General features: G+C 43.4%; 3 protein-coding genes across 3 annotated transcripts in view; all 3 read left to right on the plus strand.

Annotated features, from left to right (window-relative positions):
* Positions 1-20,377, plus strand: part of MAPKBP1 (mitogen-activated protein kinase binding protein 1) — a 529,170-nt gene that overhangs the window by 101,999 nt on the left and 406,794 nt on the right. The gene's annotated exons all lie outside the window — the stretch shown is intronic.
* On the plus strand, positions 57-7,903 carry JMJD7 (jumonji domain containing 7). The gene is made up of 8 exons (XM_009102054.4): positions 57-137; positions 705-858; positions 1,759-2,012; positions 2,495-2,551; positions 2,965-3,060; positions 5,338-5,414; positions 6,484-6,643; positions 7,189-7,903. Exons 1-8 carry the CDS (start codon positions 71-73, stop codon positions 7,275-7,277), a joined length of 954 nt encoding a protein of 317 aa, XP_009100302.1. The 5' UTR covers positions 57-70; the 3' UTR covers positions 7,278-7,903.
* On the plus strand, positions 8,833-14,171 carry LOC103826653 (acyl-coenzyme A thioesterase 1-like). Its single transcript, XM_009102056.4, has 3 exons — positions 8,833-9,412; positions 10,705-10,907; positions 11,948-14,171. Exons 1-3 carry the CDS (start codon positions 8,959-8,961, stop codon positions 12,548-12,550), a joined length of 1,260 nt encoding a protein of 419 aa, XP_009100304.2. The 5' UTR covers positions 8,833-8,958; the 3' UTR covers positions 12,551-14,171.

Here is a 20,377-nt window from a genome sequence, read left to right on the forward strand (position 1 = left end):
GCCCGCGGTTCGTTTTCCGGGGGAAGGGGCGGGAGCGGGCGGGGCCGCCTGCTGCGGGGCCGGGCCGCGCATGGCGGAGGGCGCGGCGCTGCGGGCCGTGAGGGGCTGCCTGGCCGCCTTCCCGCGGGAGGCCCGCGGTGAGCGCCGGAGCGGGGCGGGGGAGGCCGCGGTGACTCTGCCCGGGGCGGGCAGTGGTGCTGGGCCGGCCCCGCCACCGCCCCGGGGCCCGGCCTGGCCCGCCCGGTGCTGCCGCCTCGGCAAGCGGCAGCGGCGTGGGGCCATCAGCGGCACTCACTGTGCTGCCGCAGGTGGTGGTTCCGAGGTCAAGGTGAAGCAGAAAGGCCCCGGCAAGAAGAAAGCGAAACTCGAGAAAACGGTCCTTTAATGGTTGTTTTCCTGTGTATGAAGTAGCAAAACAAAGCACTATTCCAGCTTCCAAAAAATCATCATGTGGTATCACCTCTGTATGGGAGGTGCACTTCCTGCGGCACAGGCTCTTTGGCCCTTTATCCTCAGGCGCTGGCCTGAGGTTTCCATCTGGCTCCGAAACTGCCGTAACACATTCTGGGCTTTAGCAGAGGGGGTTCTGGATCCGTGGGGAGCACTGCTTGGTGTCAGCGTGGTGAGGCGCAGAAGCCTGTGTGCTGGCAGGATGTGCTTGTCCTGGGATGCTGAGTAACACTGTTTATTGTTTGTCTGGGCAGAGCTGGGCTGGCCGGAGTCCGTGCCCTATCTTGATAGGCCTCCATCCCCGCTGGAGTTCTATCGAGAGTGGGTGAGTCCAAATAAACCCTGTGTAATCCGCAACGCCATCAGCCACTGGCCGGCTCTGAAGAAATGGACCTCAGCATACCTCAGGTATGAGCGAGCTGTGGAGCAGGACTGGTGTTCAGTTTTGGGTGACCTCACTAAAAACCACTTGTTTAATCTTTGCTTTTATTTGTAAGTTTAGTCCAGATTCCTTCCTATTTCTGTATGAAGGTGCTCAGTCTTCCCAAGGTCAGGGGTGTTTTCCTTGCACACACACTGCCCTCCCAGTTCTGATGCAGGCAGGAGGGTGGGTGTTGTAGTTGTATGCAACCAACAGACTCAGGCTATTGAAACCCACCCAGCTGGAGTGGGGCTGTAACGCTGTAAGAACAGACTGATTTGTTTGTGACTGAGCACACCTTGTTTTCTTAAAAAAACTAAAGGATGAGCATTTTAACAATGACTGGAATTTTAACGAAAAGTCCTCTTTTAAGAGAGGATTTGTGGTTAGACCTAGTATCTGTGGGTCAGATCTAATTCTGTGGGGTTTAAAGCTAAATATCTCATGGAACTAAGGACTATTAGCCTCATGAGGTGTGTATCTATCAGTTTCTGTCCACCCTTTCTCCCTGCTCAGATGATTTTGAACATGTGAACCCTTGGATTTGGCTGAGTTGAGTGGCCACAATAATATCAAGCTCTGCCATGACTGGTGAAAAGAAGTGGCCAAAGAGGACCACTGCATGGAGGAAAAGGGAGATCCCTTGTGATCTGTCCTGTTAGGAGAGAATTGAGAGAGGAAAAAGAAACTAGAGTTGGCTTGACTCAGGGAGCAATTGGAGCAGAATCCTGGAGTCCTTACCACATAGCAGAAAATCTAGAGACACCCATCCATGGAAAGACAGGCATCTTATTTCTGCTGCCCTTGAGGCCTGTTTTTAAAATAACCAGTATGTAATATAAGAGCTTATTGCAGGCCTGGGTATAAGCCTTTGATTTGTTTTGCAGGGAGGTGGTAGGTCCCAAGGTGGTGAGTGTGGCAGTGACACCAAATGGTTATGCAGATGCAGTGTTTCAGGATCGTTTTGTCATGCCAGAGGAGCGCCAAATGCCTTTCATGGACTTTTTGGACATTGTGGAGAAGAAGGTGACCTCTCCCAACGTATTCTATGTGCAGAAGCAGTGTTCAAACCTCACTGAGGAGTTCCCTGAACTTGTCTGTGATGTGCAGCCTGACATACCATGGATGAGCGAGGCACTGGGTAAACCCTCAATTTCTCTCATATTCAGTAAATATTTTGCATGGAGCTTTAAAACAATCACACACATTTAAAACAATTCACTGCATGGTGAATATTTGTTCTTTTTCTTAATGCCACAGCTCAGTTTGTTTTCATCCTCTTAGGAAGCAGAAGTGTTAAAATACCTAATAGAGTAATCCAAGTTTTGGGGTTGGATTAATCTGAAAACAGTATCTCTGTTGTGTAATGGGACCCTCACAACTGAGAAGAGGTTGTGTAACACTTTCCGTTGAGTGGCTTTTCTTTGATCTAGAGTCATGTTTTGGCTTAGTGTTCACAGTATAGAAGGAGGTTGCTGTTGTTCACAGAGTGCTATTTGCAATGAAATCCGTCATAGTTATGAAGGAAGCTATAGGACAGAATTTGGCAGAAAAGTATTTGAGTTTTTTTAAAAAAATGACGATTTGTTGTTGTCATCATATTTCTTTTCTCTAACTATACAGGGAAGAAGCCTGATGCTGTGAATTTCTGGCTTGGGGAGTCAGCTGCTGTGACATCTTGTACGTATCCTATGGCAGTGTAAATTTTCTGGTGATTTCAGCACAAGTTTAAGCTGGCTTATTTTGAGTTAGTGGCTCAGGAGAATAGTGTGGTTTTTCTGACACGGCAGTTCTATTTTAACATGTTCTTTTTGCATTCTTTTTTCTGCCCTTCTGCAGCCTCCTGCTGCTGTGTCTCTGGATGCATCTACCTGGCATTGTGTCAGCAAAGCACTGACAATTTGCTCCATTGAATGCATTTTCTACAGCATGATATTGTGACTTTTCCACTGGCTGCAAGAGGAAGAAGCAGTCTGATAATAATAGGGAAAGCTGATGCTTTCAGGTTACTGTAGTTTTGGCTGCAGAGAAGGAAATAGCTATGATATTCTGTCTTTCTCCTCATTTCTCTTTTTTTTTTTTCTCAATCCTAGTACATAAAGATCATTATGAGAACTTGTACTGTGTAGTATCTGGAGAGAAATATTTTCTGCTGCATCCACCAAGTGACCGTCCCTTCATCCCATATGGTACATCATTTTGCTTTGCAATGTGTCTGAAGGTTGAAAGGAGGACAGACTAAAACACTGAAAGATGTGAAAAAAAGACGCAGTGGTAACATTTTGATGTTTATGCAGTGTTGTGCTTTCAGGTGTGAACAGAAATCTCTTCTACTTCATGCTGCAGGTAGTTTGTAATTCAAATGTTATTCTGAGGCCAGCTTTTGCAGTCCAGTAAAGTAATGAGCTCATTGGTTCACATCTTGAGTCCTCTGTCCAGTTCTGGGCCACTCAGTTCAGGTAGGACATTTAGATACTGAAGTGAGGCAAGAGAAGGGCATTAAAGCTGGTGAAGCTTCTGGAGGGTAATTCCTATGGGGAGCAGCTGAGGGAACTGGGTTTTTTTAGGCTGGAGGAAAGGAGACTCAGGGGGGAACTTATGATTCTTTAGAACTCCTGGAAAGGAGGTTGTACCTTAATGGGGGTCAGGTTCATTTGCCAGGCAACCAGTGACAGAAGGAAAGGTAATGGTCTCAAGTTGTGCCCAGGAGAGGTTTAGATTTGACGTTGGGAGGAATTTCTTCACATAAAAGGTGATTAGCTATTGAAATAGACTGCACAGGGGAGTGGTGAAGTCATGTGGCTGGAGGTGATTTAGGAAAGACTGGATGTGGCACTCTAGTGTCATGCTTTAGTCATCAAGGTGGTTTTCAGTCATAGCTTGGACTTGATGATCTCAGGTGATCTCAGATCTCATCTTTTGATGTCTTTTCCAACCTAATTGATTCTGTGATACTTCTGGCAGTCTCTTCAGCTTTAGAATGTTTAAATTATTTAAGTATATTGTGAGTGTTGTAGAATGTCATCTTTCTTGTTTTACAGGTTTGGATTCTGCCTGTCTGCTTTTCTCTAGGAAAAAAAAAGCCAGGAAGCTAAAAAATTACATGTATTTTAATGAAATATTCAAGCTACTAACTGAATCTCTGAAAACTGAAAAATGAAAAACGAGATTCTTATGGCAGTATTGCTTCACACTGCCTGTTTTCTGTTTCTTTATGTGGCTTTACTATGTGCACAGCAGTAGTTACTGTTGCAGTGTCATCTAAAAGATGGACAGCTTAACTTTATACCTCATATGACTTAATTTTCCCATTCCTTGCCTTTCAAACCATCAGACTAAGTGAATGCGGAGTGCTCTATGATGGAAGTATAATTTTGGCTAGATGTGTGCTGCTACAATATTTATTTATACTGTTTTTATTTTGTTTACAACCTTGAAGTCATAGAATCACGGAATGGTTTGTGTTGAAAGGGACCTTGAAGATCATTGAGTCAATGCCCTTGCAATTCAATCGACCAAATTACTCAAAGCTCCATCCAGCCTGACCTTGAGTACTTCCAGGGACAGAGCATCCACAACTTCTCTGGACATCCTGTTCCAGTGCCTCATGACCCTCATTGTTAAAAAATTCTCCCTTATATATAGTCTAAATCTACCCTGTCTCAGTTTGATACCATTAACCCTTGTCCTGGCCTTGGTAAAAAGTCCTTCTCTGTCTTTCTTATAAGCCCTTTTTAGGTACTGGAAGGCCACAGTGAGGTTTCCTCAGCCCCCTGTCTTCTCCAGGCTGAACAACCCCATCTCAGCCTTTCTTGGACAAGTGGTCTTGTCTGTATGTGAATGTATGAAATATATGTGTGTTATAGGAGTCCTACTTTGTAAAACAAATTACTGTTAAAGCATAGAACAGATAATGCTTACATTTCATAGTGTATAGTAAAAAGAGAATTCCATCTTTTTGAGCATTAGGTTAATTAATGAAGAGAAACTGTCTCAGGGGAGGGCTTAGAAAACCACATGTGCTGAAGCAATGAAAGAAAAGCAACCAGCAGTACCTGAAGTAATTGATCAGCCCTGTCAATTAAAATTAGAAATGAAAGACTGGCTACAAGTCACTAATAACCCTTGTGAATGCTTATTTGGTAGACCGACCTAAGATGAAACACCAGCTATAGAATGATGTGTAAGTCAGGGGTGCATTTAAGCCTTCTGAAAAGGAAAGATAACAGTTACTGGAACAAAATAGGACTGGGATACAGATGGGCTTGGAGGAGAATCAGTATTATTCAGACTGACTGAAAAAAAAGTATATTAAAAACTGGATAAAATTTGAAATGGAAAAAGAGAAGGATAGTGAGTACAGTAAGTTGAAAGTGGTTTTGTCTTAATTTTTCTTGGTGAAAGTGTGACATGCACTGCCATTAGGTTCTCTGAATTGTGTAATTTAATTCTTTCTCTGGTTCCAGAGCTATATCAGCCAGCAACCTACCATGTATCAGAAGATGGTTCATTTGAAATTGTGGATGAGAAGACTGCAGAGAAGGTAAAAATTTTATAGAGAATGCAGTTAATACAGTAGGGAGAGTTTGGGGCATTACTGAGCCCTCAAACTCAGCATATTGATTGAAATTTAGAAATCCTTCATTACTGGAAAGAGAATGCCTGGATATTTCACTTGTATTTTACTATTTGCAAAGGATACCCAGCTTCCAGAAAAATCTTTTACTGCACACCTGAAACAATTAATATAATTAAGTGTTGCATTGCAGCAGACTTTAATAGATCCATTAAAGAACTTTTGAATGCATTGACAATAAAGGATCGATTTCATTATGCCTGAAGTAGACCCCTCTACATTCACTTTCTTTTGGCCCTCTACTCAGGACCACAGTAGTATCACCCAATGCAATAGAACATACCTGTCTGAATTAGTAAGTTGTGTTTTCTTAGTAGCAGCAATATTTATTTGATTAAAATGTTTGGATCTGGAAGCACTTTACAAATCTCAGTAGAATCTTAATCCCTTGCCTTTTGCCTCTGCAAAGTGAGTAATGTTACTAAAGAACTTGAACTGGGGCTTGTTCTCTGTTTCCAGAGTGGTGCTCATGGAATTTCATTCCAGTAATTCAGAAAGGTTGGAATGCTGAAGTTTTTAATTCTGTAGGGCAGAGAAAGAATCAATGCAGGCAAGAGGGACTTCCCAGAAAGGAGGGATGTTTCAACTGTTGGGAGTAAAAATTACACCAAAGAGCCTAAGAAAAAGAAAGGAATTTCTAAAAAGAATGCTGCAGATAAAGTATTCAAGTGCTGAATGTAGTAGGAGCAAACAACTTAAGGGGCTGGAGGTGTTTTGAAAGGATGACATGAGACTGCAGTTTCATGGATAACATTTATTGCCTTTTCTCTAAATAGAAATGCATCATTGAAGGAGTCACATCTTTGCATCCTTGACCTATTCCCAATGGAATGTGGAAGCTGTCTAGCTGTACATGTTTTGCTAGACAAAGTACATGTTTTATAACCTAGTGAGTTTGATTATCAGTTGTTTTTCTGGAAGCTTGCTGGAATTTTTTGCAAGGGTCAGTACCATATACACACTCTTTTACCTTTAGGTACCCTGGATCCCTCTGGACCCCTTGAACCCTGATCTGGAACTGTATCCAGAGTATGCTCAGGCAAAGCCCTTGCAGTGTACAGTGAAAGCTGGTGAGATGTTATATCTGCCTTCTCTCTGGTTCCATCATGTTCAGCAATCACATGGCTGTATTGCAGGTAAGATAGACAGTATTTCCAGATACATTTTTGAACTGTGGTGGGTGTGCAGGGAGATATCCCACAGCAAAGCACCAGTGGAAGCAAAAGTTCCTTTAAGGTTATCTGCCTCTCTGCAGGGCGGAATAACAATCTTCACAAATCCCATGGGGCTGCCTCCTTGCAGCCTGTTTTGGTTATAATTCCTAGCTTTGTTGACACAACATGGAAGCTACTCTGTTTTCTTATGAGCTGAAATCTGTTCTGACCCAGTCTCTTACCTTGCTAATAAGGTTGTGTTTGTGTTACTGTTCCACTGCACTTACCAAAAGTCTTGTCACCGCTTTCTTTCTAGGATTTATCATCATCTCCCTATCTCTTTCTTTCTTCTCTGCCCAAGTGAATTCAGAATTTTGATCAGTGCTCATTTGGTACATGTGGAGGGGTGGGGGTGGTGCAAGGTATTATTATTTTGTTGTGCAAGTTTTGCAAGGTTTGAGGAAGAGATTTTTGTAAATCATTACATTCTAGCCTTAAAATGTTTTTCCCTTTTCTTGTCTCCTCAGTGAATTATTGGTATGACATGGAATATGACATTAAGTATAGCTATTATCAACTACTAGATTGTCTCACAAAAGCTGTGAAAATGCGATAGCAAAGGCGAGAGACTCGAGCCTGTGATGTCTGTTTCTGATGTGATGCAATCATTAGCATCTGTGACTGAAGTACAAATGTGACTCCCCCAAAAAGAACTGAACATTAAATAATGGTCAACAATGCCTGCTGAACACATCATGCCTATTTTTCTTGATTTCAGAGTCCAGACCAATTGGCCAGTTTTTTTGGCTTGTAAGTACAACTTTGATAATAGGAATTTTAGGCCTTTGCATGTTGCCTTGGTGATGGTGAGCAAAGTAAAATGTGAAGGGAGACAATCCAGGTTTTGAAAATCCCAAAATGGAAGCCCTGACTGTTTTTTCAGATCTACAGATTGTTTTCATTACAACCCAAGTGGACAAGGAAGGATCTGCTCTATGCATCAGGCTGCATCAGTCCAATGTATGCATTCTGCTTAAGGCAAAAGTTTGTCCTGTTGTAATTCTTTAAGTTCAGTGGCTATGGTGTTTTGATGGTGAGAAACTACAGTTTCTGCAATAAATAGGTCAGTTTAAAGCTTATTTCTGTACTGATTTACCTTTTTTTCCAAAGTAAACAATGGCTGAAGGAGGACATGCAAAAGTCAATGTTGGATATTTTCCAATAAAAAGCTAGATGTTTTTAGTGCTGTTTTTTTATTTCTTTTCACTGTTGTATTTAAACATAACTGCATTCTCTTGCATCCTGAGGGATGATTTTAGAGTTGCTCTGCCAGATCTGCAGTCAATCTGTATATCATCTGTGGTTTCATGGCATGAGGTGTGATTCTGCAGCTTGTAAACTCACTGATTAATTCCTTTGCCATTAATTGCTGCTTAGATCATGGTCAGGCAAGTTGTCTGAACCAGGAGCCTGGTTCAAACAGCCATAATTCCCATTTATATTTCCACAGAATAGGATGGGACTACTCACCTGTCTGAGACCCGCAGGGTAGGACAAGAAGGCTTTTAAATACACAGACATTGCAAAAAGGTAGTTTTGTTGTTTATGAAAACCAAAAGCTGGTGTTTATTGTCGAATCTTCAAACAGTTCCTTAGAAACATTATCAATATGTGGGAAGTTAATTATTGGGAAGGAAAAAAAATAGTAATTTTTTGACTTTGTTTCTTTTGCTTTTTAAAAAAACATAATTATAGCATAAAGTTTCATTTTAACTTGTGGTGCTTGTCCAGAAATTTCAGAAAGCTCAAGAGGGATCAAGAGCAGGCTTTGTTTCGTGGTGAGATTAAGATGTCATGCTATGAAGGTTTTGCAGCTTGTTTACTGTGCCCTGGCAAAGGCTCCCAAGCCTTCCAAATCTGGGATTTCCTGCAGGTGGGGGGAGCGGCAATTTGGATATCTTTTTTTGCTGTTTTGGGGTTTTTAATTTAGTCGCTCTCTGTAATCAAAAATAAAAGCACTCGCCAAGAACGAGTGACAGCTTGTGCCCGTGCAAGTGGCCGGTGTCACCGTGCCACCCGAGCCGGGGAGTGTGGCGGGAGGCGTGCTCTGAACTACGGCTCCCAGCAGCCCGTGCCGGCCGGCTGAAGGAAGCGCTCACGATGGTTCCTCCTGGACTTTGAGCCGAGCTTTTAATCCCGAGAAGGGACAGGTTGCTGAGGCTCGTGTCTCACGCAGTTCCAGGCGGTCCGTGTCTCGCCCCAGGAAGGGCCGCAGCTCTCCGTCCAGCCGAGCCGGGATGGCGGCGCTGGTGTCCGTCCTGCCTTCCCCCCGGTGCCTGTTCGATGAGCCCGTGCAGATCCGTGTGGCCGGTCTGCAGCCGCAGCAGGCGGTCACCCTCCGAGCCAGCCTGGTGGACGAGAGCGGAGAGCTTTTCCAATCCCACGCTCTCTACAGAGCTGGGAGCAGCGGGGAGCTGGACCTCAGCCGCTCCCCGGCGCTGGGGGGCAGCTATTTGGGAGTGGAGCCGATGGGGCTGCTCTGGACTCTGCAAACCAAAACGCCCTATAAGCGGCTGGCAAAGAGGAACGTCCTGACCCCTTTCTGTGTGGACTTGGAAGTGTATGAGGGCCATGGGGATACGAGCCGCTTGCTGGGAAAATGCACCAATGAACGATGGTTTTTAGGAGAGGGGGTGAAGAGGATTTCGGTCAGAGAAGGTCGTCTCAGAGCAACCCTCTTCCTCCCTCCTGGTGAGTTTTAATTCCATTCTGGTTTTCCAGGTATGTCTGACACCATGTATTATTCCCCGTGGTCCCTGAATGCACCCAGCAAGCCAGAGCAAAGCCTCAGCTAACGCTTCCCTCAGCCTGTGCCTGGCACGGGTACCTGGATCATCACAGCAGAGCAAAGAGGAGCCGGTGTTGCCCAGGAGGGGCAGGGGTATGGTGGTGCAGAGAGGGCAGCAGTAGTAACACAAGGTGTCTCCTGGTTGTTCTAGTTGAGTGTCTTGACCTCTCTCACAGTGAGAGCTTTGTCAAACAGTGTGTTTATTTCTTAGCTTTTTTGTTTAGCTGACAGGACAAAGAGGCCCCTGGTCCTTGGCAGAGCTGTGATGCGTGACAGCTCCGGCCGTGGGGTGAAGAATGGGCTCAGGCTGCAGCCAGCCTAGGCTGGAACCATGCCTCAGCAGCTCCTACAGATCTTCCTGCAAGTTCTAGACCTGTCTCTCTGTGTCTCTCTTTAGCTAAGGAAAAGCCAAAGAAAGAAGTCTCTTCCTGACTGGGCAGCTGGACTGCATGGGATACTTAGGGAGACGGGAGACAAATGGGAAAAGCAAGGTCTTTAATTAAACAGGTGCCATATTTTACAGCTCTGTACACAGACAATGCTGAGAATGGATCCTGTGCAAAACTGCTTTAAGCCTGAAGTGTTTCTGTTCTTTGAATGGCACTTAAACATGGCTGTCTTGCTCTGTAATTGACAAACAGTCCCTTGCAGCTGCAGCAACACCACATCCTGGAAGGGAAATCTGGCTGTGAGAATGGGCAGACCTGGGTCAGAAAAAGGAAGGTCCTATTGCTGCAGGAGAGCTGGGGAGATCAGGGGTAGTTACTCAGATCTTACTGAAACCTGAATTGGCACAGGTCAGTTCTGGCATTTGTGAGTATTTCATAACCCCAGTATTTCATAACCCAAGTATTCCCTTCATGGCATGCCTGCTAGCACAGTGCCTAAGCAAGAGCCACTCCTGCAGTAATACTGTTTCTTCATTGATCCTCAATGGCCTGAGGACTTGTAGGCCAACACCGTCTGAAATTCAGGATGAGAGAAGGACGTCCAACATGTGAACTTCCTACAATGAGTTCCTAAGAGAGAAAAGAAATGTGCAAGTTCATGTCCTTACAGTCATTTTGTGTGTTCCTGAGAATGATACCCACCATGGAAAGATTCAGAGGGTGATTTTCTTCTGATATCTACTGTCCTGATGTGTGCTGAGGCAGCACAAAAGGACACCCAGAGGAACTTTTTCTTTTCATTGCAGGACCTGGCCCATTCCCTGGACTTATTGATTTGTATGGATCTGGAGGAGGTCTTATTGAATACAGGGCAAGTCTCCTGGCTAGCAGAGGCTTTGTGACTCTGGCTCTTGCTTACGTGTCCTTTGAAGATATCCCTGCTTTGCCAAAGATCCTTGAACTGAGCTATTTTGAGGAGGCTGTGAACTTTTTGCGTAAGCAGCAGCAGGTGAGAGACAAATTAAGGTGCTCTTCCTGAAACTATTTTCCAGTTTGATAATTGGTTCCTAGACTAGAAGTATTAAATTGCTTAAGCAGGAAACAGTAATTTTTTACTAGTTTTGCATATTTTAAGATTTTAGAAGGGAAAAAATCCACTGGCTTTTTTACTGCTTCTGAGATATTACAGGCTTTTGGTTCTGATTAAGTTTTGCAGGACAGTAATAAAACACTCTAACAGCAGAATCCTTTACAGTTGTAGCACTGGAGGTGTGACATATCTTAAGAAGCTGAGGCTGTACTTGAACAAGTGTGTGGGACAAGAAAGACACTTTGTGGCAATGTATCATCATACTTAACCCAAAAGTGACCAAGACAAATCAAGTAACATATAAATTTTTAATGCAATGCTACCTAATATGTATTTTTTTTGCAAAGTTTTTTACTTTCTATCACATGGACACCAGGATTGCAGGCAATGTGAGAGCAGAATTCAGCCTTGCTTCTTTGTCTTGTTCCTCAGAGAGCTCTGAAACATCTAGAATTTAGTGTGAAGGGCCTTCACTAGAAATAAGTTGATTTAAACAGCTGTTGGGCTCACTTAGCCTCAGGTGTAATGAACATTATGTCTTCCAAGACAAAACAGAAGATAACAGGTCAGCTGTAAGAGAGGAGAAACTGCAATGAAGAAATTCAATGCAAGTAAACCCAGGAAAAAGTGGCTTGGAGAGAGGAGCAGTTAAAGACACTGTACTGACAGCAGGCTGAGCTGGGATGTGGAGGGAGCCAGGATGCTTTGTCTGTACAGGTCACCAGGAGGCAAATGTGTTACAGGAGGAGAAATGTTGAGGAGCTGTAGAATTCGTAGTCACTCTTTTGGAGGCTCAGCAGAGGGATAGATGAAGGAGTAATATAACCTGAACAGAGAGAGGGAAGGGTCAAAATATGAGTGGTCATGGTTGGATGAGTGAGAAAACAGAACTGTAGAGGTTATGTCAGCTCAGGAAATAAAGAGGAGTTAATATTACTCTTTTCTTAATTATTTTTCAGGTGAAAGATACTGGCATTGGTGTTTTGGGCTTGTCTAAAGGAGGTGAACTAGCCCTTTCCATGGCCACATTTCTACCTGGCATCAAGGCAGCTGTCAGCATATCTGGAAGTAGTTTTAATTCCTTTGTTCCTCTGAAGGGGGATGGCTTCACTATTCCTGTCCACCCATATGACTTAGGGAGGATGAAGATCATTGATGAGTCTGGAGTAGTAGATTTTTCAGATGTCTTTGACGATCACATGGATCCAGCAACTTGGGATTGTCGAATTCCTGTGGAGAAGTCCTTATCCAAGTTCCTCTTGCTGTCTGGACTGGATGACATGAACTGGAAAAGTGACCTCTATTGCCGAGATGCTGTTCAGCGCCTTCAGCAGCACGGCCGGGAGGTGGAGTTTTACTCCTATGCTGGAGCAGGGCACCTCTTGGAGCCACCATACTTGCCTCTGTGCAAAGTTTCAGTCCACAGAGTGCTTGGGAAGTTGATGCATTGGGGAGGGCAGTGGAGAGAGCATGCTAAAGCCCAAGAAGATGCATGGCGCAGGATACAAGCCTTTTTCTGGCAACATTTGATGGACTCAGACATCCCTAAGAGCAAACTGTAGTAGAAGCTGCCATAGATGCTGGCCAGAGATGGTATTTCAGCACTCACTGGATCTTGGAAACTCACCAGAAGTTTCCTGGACTGCCTTCCTCTAAACCCCACTGTTGCATAGTTGTTTGTTTTCATTCCCCAAATAATTTCCCATTTTTTAGTTGAATTTCAGTTGACTTCTGACCCCAGCTTCACAGTAGATTGGCACCATCTGTGCTGTAGTCTAAAAACAACCCAGCATCCCATCATCTAAATCACATTTATGCTGAGCTATCTTTGCCCTCAATCTGCCACCATCTCCTTTCATAAGAGGAAATACTCTCACAGGAGGAGTTATCCATTGAATGATAGAGTCTTGCACCTCTAACTAACCTAGATATAAACAGCAGTTTTGTTGGACAACACTGTAGTGCACTCATCTTTCCTCCTGGTATATTGCTTTCTCCCATTTTGTAGTAAAAATGTTGCAGTAGTTCTGATCTCAGCTAAGGGAAGAGGCACTCTCCTGGCTTAATCTGAAGTGCAGTGATAATTTTTTTTTTTCTGGTACCTCAAAACCCAGAAGTGAATCTTACCCAGGTTACCCTGGTTGTATCTCCTGCTGAGTCCATATAAGTTCCATATTAGGGTAAAGTTTTCGCTGTACTACTCAGCAAGTGCAATGTGCAGTGTGTGCACAGTTTGCTTGAGATTATCTGAATGAAGCCTTCGACCATCGGAGCACCTGCCAATACAATAAGGAACAATCCTGGTGTGGCCACTAGCTGTTAGTTCACTCAATTGAAGAGGTCATGAGCAGAAGTCCTCCCCTCCTGTTGGGAAGACAAGTGATGGAATCTGCGGTTTTGCACAGCGTTCAACATGGAGGTGATGCAGATGTGCCAAGTACTTGCTCTCATATGGTGAAAGTTGCCTCCATGTTGGTGGGAACAGTGAAGCCACTGCTGCTGAGTTCCCAGGAGCCCAGTGAGGTGGGCTGCCTCAGTGGTCCTGCCACTGTAGCAGATGTCTGTGGGCTCCGTGATAGCTAAGAAAGGCCACTCTTCAAGAGAGGACTGACCTCACCTTCTGGGAAGAATGGGCATTTTCTTACCCTTTACCAGTGTCCAAACCTGCCAAGGAGGGGGGCTGTAATCTACCTTGTGCTTTTGTGGGGTAGTGGCAAACAGCAGCTACACACCAAATAGCATCAGTGGAGCAGATTCTCCTTCCTGGAGCAGTCAAAACTCACGCCCTGACAGCAGAAGCAAGCAGGAGCTGGAAGTCTCTGTATTGCACTGAGGTAGAAAAATTCTTGCCTTTGACAGTGTAGTGTGGTATTCACATGCCCTCTGAACAGAGATAAACTGTGAGACAAGCAGAGAAGAAGGAAAACACAATTCTTATCTCGCTTGCTGTGCCTGTGTTGTGCTAAAGTAGAATGCAATATGGAGATTGTTGACCCAAAGTGAGGATGTTTTGTTCCCTTGGCCAAGAAGTGTGTGTGTGTGTGACTGTCATGGGACAGTCATAAGAGAGTCAAAGATGAGTGCAGTTCTGTGCAGGTGTGAGCAAGAGTGAATTCTTGGCAGATTCAGTTTAGATGAAATATACATAGTGTAGTATAATAAAGTAATTCATTTACCTTCTGATGATGGAGTCAGATGCATCATTCTCTTTGCCCTTCATTGGAGTTGCTGTTGATTTACAATAGTGTAGTCCCTGGTTTCCAGTTCCTGCTGAGAGAAAAGCCCTGTAGGAGCCTGGATCCTGCTGAGGAGGGAACCATGCCCTTAGTTTTCTTGCTTCAGGGAAGCAGTGGTTACTCAAAATGAGGACATTGGGCCTCAGAAGGGTGGGGCCTCTCTCATACAATATATTCAGCAGAGACTGTCCCTTCAGGTACTTCTGGTTTTCCTGAACCCTCTGTTCCTCAGACTGGTAGATGGGTACCATGTAGCTGAAGGTGTGAGTAGTTAGGAGTGGGGACATCTCTCTCCTGCTCACCCATAGTGGTCATCCATCAAGTTTTATGCTGTTGCCTCTTACTTGATTGCTGTTTGTCCCTTGTGTGCCTGTGTCCTGCATGGACTATGGTTGTTCCAGCGGTTTAGTGAGTGGGTAGGACCTGGCAGCAGAGTAACATATAACAAGGAAAGTCAAACACATTTAAGCAGTTCCATCTGAGTAAGGGACATTTTCTTTTCCCTAATTTTTCTGTTTTATTGAAGCAGTCAGAAAACCCTGGGCTGCTGATCCACATTTTCCTGAAACTCAGGGCCTTAGGCTACAAGTTTCTCTGTGGTATGAGTAATTCTGTTCTTTTATTTTTACTGAACACAGTGGGGTTTATACTAAACAGTGTGTTGGTTTCCAGCCTGTGGGATAACTCACATCTATTTTAATCCCTTCTGAGAGGAAACCAAGCTTTTCCAGCCTTCAATGGGCAGTTTACAGATCTATACTTTGAATTACAAAATTGTGTCTTTCTGAGAAAATACATTATCTATATATCTATATATGTATTTTGTATCTATACATTACAAAAAAACCCCAAAAACTTTCCATCAGTAAATCAACAGTGTGGTCAGTGATGCTTTCATCCAGTCATGTTGTAACATTTGGCAGTCAGGGTCATGGAAAAGAGTGTTCAAAATAGAGGAGGAAGGGAGCTGACTGGTGACTCCATTGATGACAACAGCACATAGGACCTCTTTCTGTTGTTGCTCTGGAATGACAGCTTTGCTACCCACTTAAAAGCCCTTTATTTATCACTTGGATGGCATCTGACAAGAAAGACTGAAAAAGCTGATGTAGCTGAGCAGCTCTGTGCCATGTACAAAAAGTATTCAGGCAACTCAGTTGCACTGGGAATACTTTTAAAATTAAATTTGAAGCTTATCTCCAGAAAACAGAAACTGGAAACTGATGTCAGACTAACACAAAATAACTGGAAATGGCTTAATTTCAGCAAAACACTTCTGTTCTTAAGCATGTTCTTCAGCATTTTGCTGAAGACTTAGATTACTTAATGTTTCTTCTGCTGAAGAGATGATTTAGACCAGTAGGGCTAAGATCACAGGTTTTTTTCAAGACTATATTCTACTAATTGCAGGCAGTTGAGTCAGAGTGTTTTCTATAGTCTCTCCAGGCCTGCTGAATACAGACAACATTATTCAAGAACAATGTGAAAGTTATTTTTTAATTAATGATAATAGACCTTTAGCTGCAAGAGATCCTCTGCCAAGCATAGCTGATAAATCTAGTAGAAATTGGATGGGAAGTCTGTTCTTGTAATCTGCTAAATTGAAAAGTGCTTCAGATAAAATAGAGTATCAAAGGACAAGCTTGAACTGAAAGAACTTGTCTTTATTCTTAGTCACCCACTGTTTAACTCTGCACTACATTTCTATTTTGGGAATAAGAAAAGCTTCTGACAAGCCTCTTAAGAGCTGAGAGCATCCCCACATGTAAGCTGCTATGAACAAATTTACTATAAGGAAACAGTATGTCTTGCAATGTTTTTTTAGGGCAGGATGATTTCCCTAACTACCATGGAATCAGGCGACAATGGAGAGTGCTGATTTGCCCAATACATTCTTAAAATTTTTCATTTTGCATTGAAAACTGACCCTGAAGAATTTTGATACACATACAGGAGAGGAATGAAGTGAAAGATGAGAATATATATTGTGTGGTGTAATTTAGGAGTCACTTTTCTCCATTTCTGATTTCTGTTCCCTGTGTGTGTTTGAAAGTCTAAAGATTTTTTTTTTTTTAAATTCAAAGCTTAGTCAGTTCTTTAATACATTACGAGATCTTTTGTTATCAAGCTGAGGGATAAGACCAGTGTTTAATGACAAAATACAAACAGTAAAATTTTTTTTCTATATTAGTATTTTGCTAAAAAATTTATAATTCTACCATTTCATAAAAATCCCTGCTATTCTGCACTTTTAGTGCTATGTACATATTATTCAGAAGTGGAATCTGATCCAAATGTAGTATTAAACACAGAGGAAGTGATGTTTTGTTTATGTCTGGGGAGAAGAAAGATTAATATTTCCAATGAACTAGTGCTCCTTGCAGCATTTACTGCAAAATATCCCTGCTGTTTTTCATTGTTGAGGACAAAAATTAGAAATGCTGAGTGTTAAAAAATTGTCTGTGCAAAATTTGCATTAAACCTAAAAATGTCTGTACCCTGACTCTGGATAGCACTTTGAGAAAAATAAGTAAATGAGTTGCATTCTATTTATTTAGGATTGTATCTTTTCAATTACCTAAGCTGCTGAATTTTCAATATTTTGTGTGTAGACTGGGAATTTATATTTACATTAAAATCACTTCAGTAAAAGGTGTGGTTTTACATTTTTAAAATTCTTTTAAGAGTACTTAAAAACTCTTGCTGCACAGAGGGACAGTCATGCCTTTTTCTTCTTAGTGATCTAAGAGGTAATCCTGTGGAAAAAAAACAGAACAAAAAGAAGATTAAAATGTTCTGCTGGATCAAAGAAGGAAAGAGCAGGAACATGTATGGGGTTATGAGGAGAAGCAGGGGTGAGCCATATCATGCCAAGATAAGTAAGAAACTAGTGCAGTTTTTAGTTTTGTCTGTAGCAACTAGTCCAGCTGATTGTAAATTGTGAATCCATTTCTGTATCCAGTGAAATGAGTCCTTGGTGGCTCATTGTGTGTTGCCCCTGTCTGCAGTGGATCTGGTCCTGAAGGAGTGAGGTATTTGGCAATAGAGAGAAAATTGTGAAATATGGATGTCAGATAAGAGATGAGCTGGATAGATGGTTCAAAGGAAATGTCCTGGATAGGAACAGAGCATGTGCATATCTCTGCTTTCATCTAGAAGAGGAAGTTCAAATGCCCTGCTCTCATTTTAATATGCTATGAATTCAGCAAGGTAGTTTTGAATCAATAATCCTGTGCCATCTACGTGAGTCTGTCCCTGGACAGTGTCACTCTGACATCCTCGAACATCCAGCATGAACTCAAAATGGATTATTTTAGGCTGCACAGTGCTCTGACTCCAGCCATTCTCCCATCTCTGGGTTATTTCAGATCAGAGATAGGTCATCTCAACACAGGAGAACTGCTTTGATACCTAATGACATCACTACTGTTGTAGAGGAAGAAAAGGAGGTCAGTGGTGTGTACTTTTTGGTGGGAATATCATTGAATCACTAACCAGCTCAGCACTTACTGCTTCCATGGCAGTCTCTATACCACTCCCTGTAAAGCTGAGACCTCCTAGGCTCCATTTAGATCACTGCTGTGCTGGGGAAATTCTGCTTTTTCAAGCCTTCTAGGGAATCTTGTTCTTTCTATGGCTGTCTTCCCTCACCTGAGGATATATTGTTTGCTTTCTTTTTTTTCCTCTAACAGCTTCGCTTGTCTCACTGACCATGAACCAGGTCATTCCAATTCCAGGGCACCCAAAATCAAAATTGTAACCCAGCTAGACAAATCAAAAAGTAACCAAAATAGAGGTATAAATTGTACATAAATTATGCATACAAAGAAAAGAAAGATAGTGGGCATTCAAGGAGTATAAATTATTAAATTTCTCCCCCTCATCAAGGGAAATAAGTGGGAGTGTGGGCATATAAATGTCTGTTGGGAAGGAAGTGAGGAATGGGGAGTGAAAAGCAAAGGAAAACCAAAGGATTATGGGTCACTTCAAGTAGAAATATTATAGTATGTAAAAATGTCGGATTGCTAATAACTGGTTGTTTTCTTCGTTCTTTCTTCTTTCTTCTTCTTCTTGTCGTCTTTGGGCGGCGGGCGGAGGGCGTGACGGAGGGCGGGGCTGGGGGCGGCGGAGGCAGGGAGGCAGGGGGACGGGCGGAAGGGAGGAAGGGAGGCCGGGCGGCCGGCGGCACTGGGGAATGCGCGGCCGGGAGGCAGGGAGGCGGCGCGGCGGGAGGACGGGAGGCCGGGCGGCGGGAGCACGGGCGGGCGCCGGAAGGAAGGGAGGGAGGGAGGGAGGGCGGCAGGGACGGCGGGGAGGGACGCGACGGGAGGGGGAGGGACCGGGCAAGGGGGCGCGAGGACGGGCCGTCAAGGGAGGAGGCACACGGACAGGCCGTGCGGGAGAAGGGACGTAGGGCGGGCTGCCGTGCCTTCAGGTATGGCGACGGGACAGGCCTGTCAGGCATGGACGGACTGGCGGCATGGCCTGTACTTTCCGGCCGGACGGTCGGTCGGTGCGGGAGGTCGGCTGGCTGCTGTCTTGAGGGTAGGTCGGGCGGGCGGTTTTGATTTCTTCTTTGCCTTTCTTTCTTTATTCGCTTGCTTTTTTCTCTTTCTTTCTTTCTTTCTTATTTCATTTTTAGTTATTCTTTCTTTCATTTATTATTCTTCCTTTCGTCACTTTCCTCCTTCCTCCTGTCACTTCATTGACTTCTTTCATTCCTTTCCTTCCTTTCTCTTTTTTTTTTCATCTTTGTTTTTTTTTGTAGAATGTAGATTCTCCAGCAGAAACCTCCTTCTGGCAGAAGACAGTCATACACAAGTGAAAGCACCATGGCTCAGGTCCACAAACCAGATGATTTCACTGTGCAGTGCCAGTGGTGAGCGTACGGTGAACCCTGCCTGCTCCAGGATTCCAGGGCTCTGCAAGGGCCCATTACTCAGCCACAGGGTGAATCCTAACACAGGACACAGGATCTACTTACAAACAAGTCACTGAAACCTGTGTTTTGTTTGCGTTCTGAACTAAGAAGTTTTGCAATCAGTCATTGTTAGTACACTTATTGTTTTGGGACATTGAGAACGAATGCTTTTATGGAGAGGTAATAAGTGCTTTCCATTACTGAAGCTCTAGTGACAAGTTATGGAAATTTTCTCAAGTTCCCTCACTTTGAGGTCAATGTAGAAACTGAAGAAAAAATTTTATTTATTTTATCTCTTGTTGATTCCATTCAGATTTTCCATCAGTCACTGATCAGACTTGCAAATAATGTGGTTTTTTGTTCTCTAATTGCTAAGAGTTCTGAGATAAGAAATAGGTTTTCTGCCACTGGGGAGAAGATTAGCATTTAGTTGAGTAACTCTGTTTTATCCTCTTAAGGACTGGTAGTAAAAGTCTCCTTGAAATAACTATTAATCTAAAAGCTGGGGTTCTCCATGGGGTTTAAAAGGCTGAAACTCATGCCTTGGCTTTGCCTGAGAAGGTTCTCCTATTTTCCCAGATTTGTTCTGGTCAGCAGGTTGTTGTTTATTGGTACATTAGTGCTTATGACGGGTTCAGGAAAAAAGCTTAAGTTTTATTCCACATTAGACCACTCGGTTTTGAAATCTTGTTGGTTTTGTCATGAGATGAGAGCTTTATTTTACCAAGAGTTACCTTTCACATAATATAAAGCAAAGTTAGTAATTTGGTAATTAACTTCCTTAGGATATATGGCTTCAGCTGTGCTTGTCTGTGTCTCCCTTGATTCATCTGGAATACTGTCCCCAAAAGAGGAGGGAGGAAGACCAGATATAAACATAACCTTTCCCTCTTTTTTCCCCCCAGTTGTCTCTGGCTACTAAGGTGTGTTTTGTATAACCTAAAAATCACCGTCCACTAGCAAAAGAACTGCTTGGAAAAAGCCTAACACATTCATCTCCTTACATGGCCTGAGAGAATGCTGGTGCCTAATTGTTACCACACAGTGAGAGTTCAGTCATACTCAGGCCACATCTGTCTTTCTCTCCTTCATTTGCTACTAGTTCCATTTGCTTTCTGGTATTTTTATAATTTCTGTCTGCCTTATTAGCCTTATAACAGGCACCACACAGAGGATGATGATGGGCTGAGGCAGGTAATACCACTCCACCTTTCAAATCGCACATTTAAGAA

The sequence above is a fragment of the Serinus canaria genome, chromosome 5 (assembly GCF_022539315.1).
Source record: "Serinus canaria isolate serCan28SL12 chromosome 5, serCan2020, whole genome shotgun sequence".
NCBI lineage: Eukaryota > Metazoa > Chordata > Aves > Passeriformes > Fringillidae > Serinus > Serinus canaria.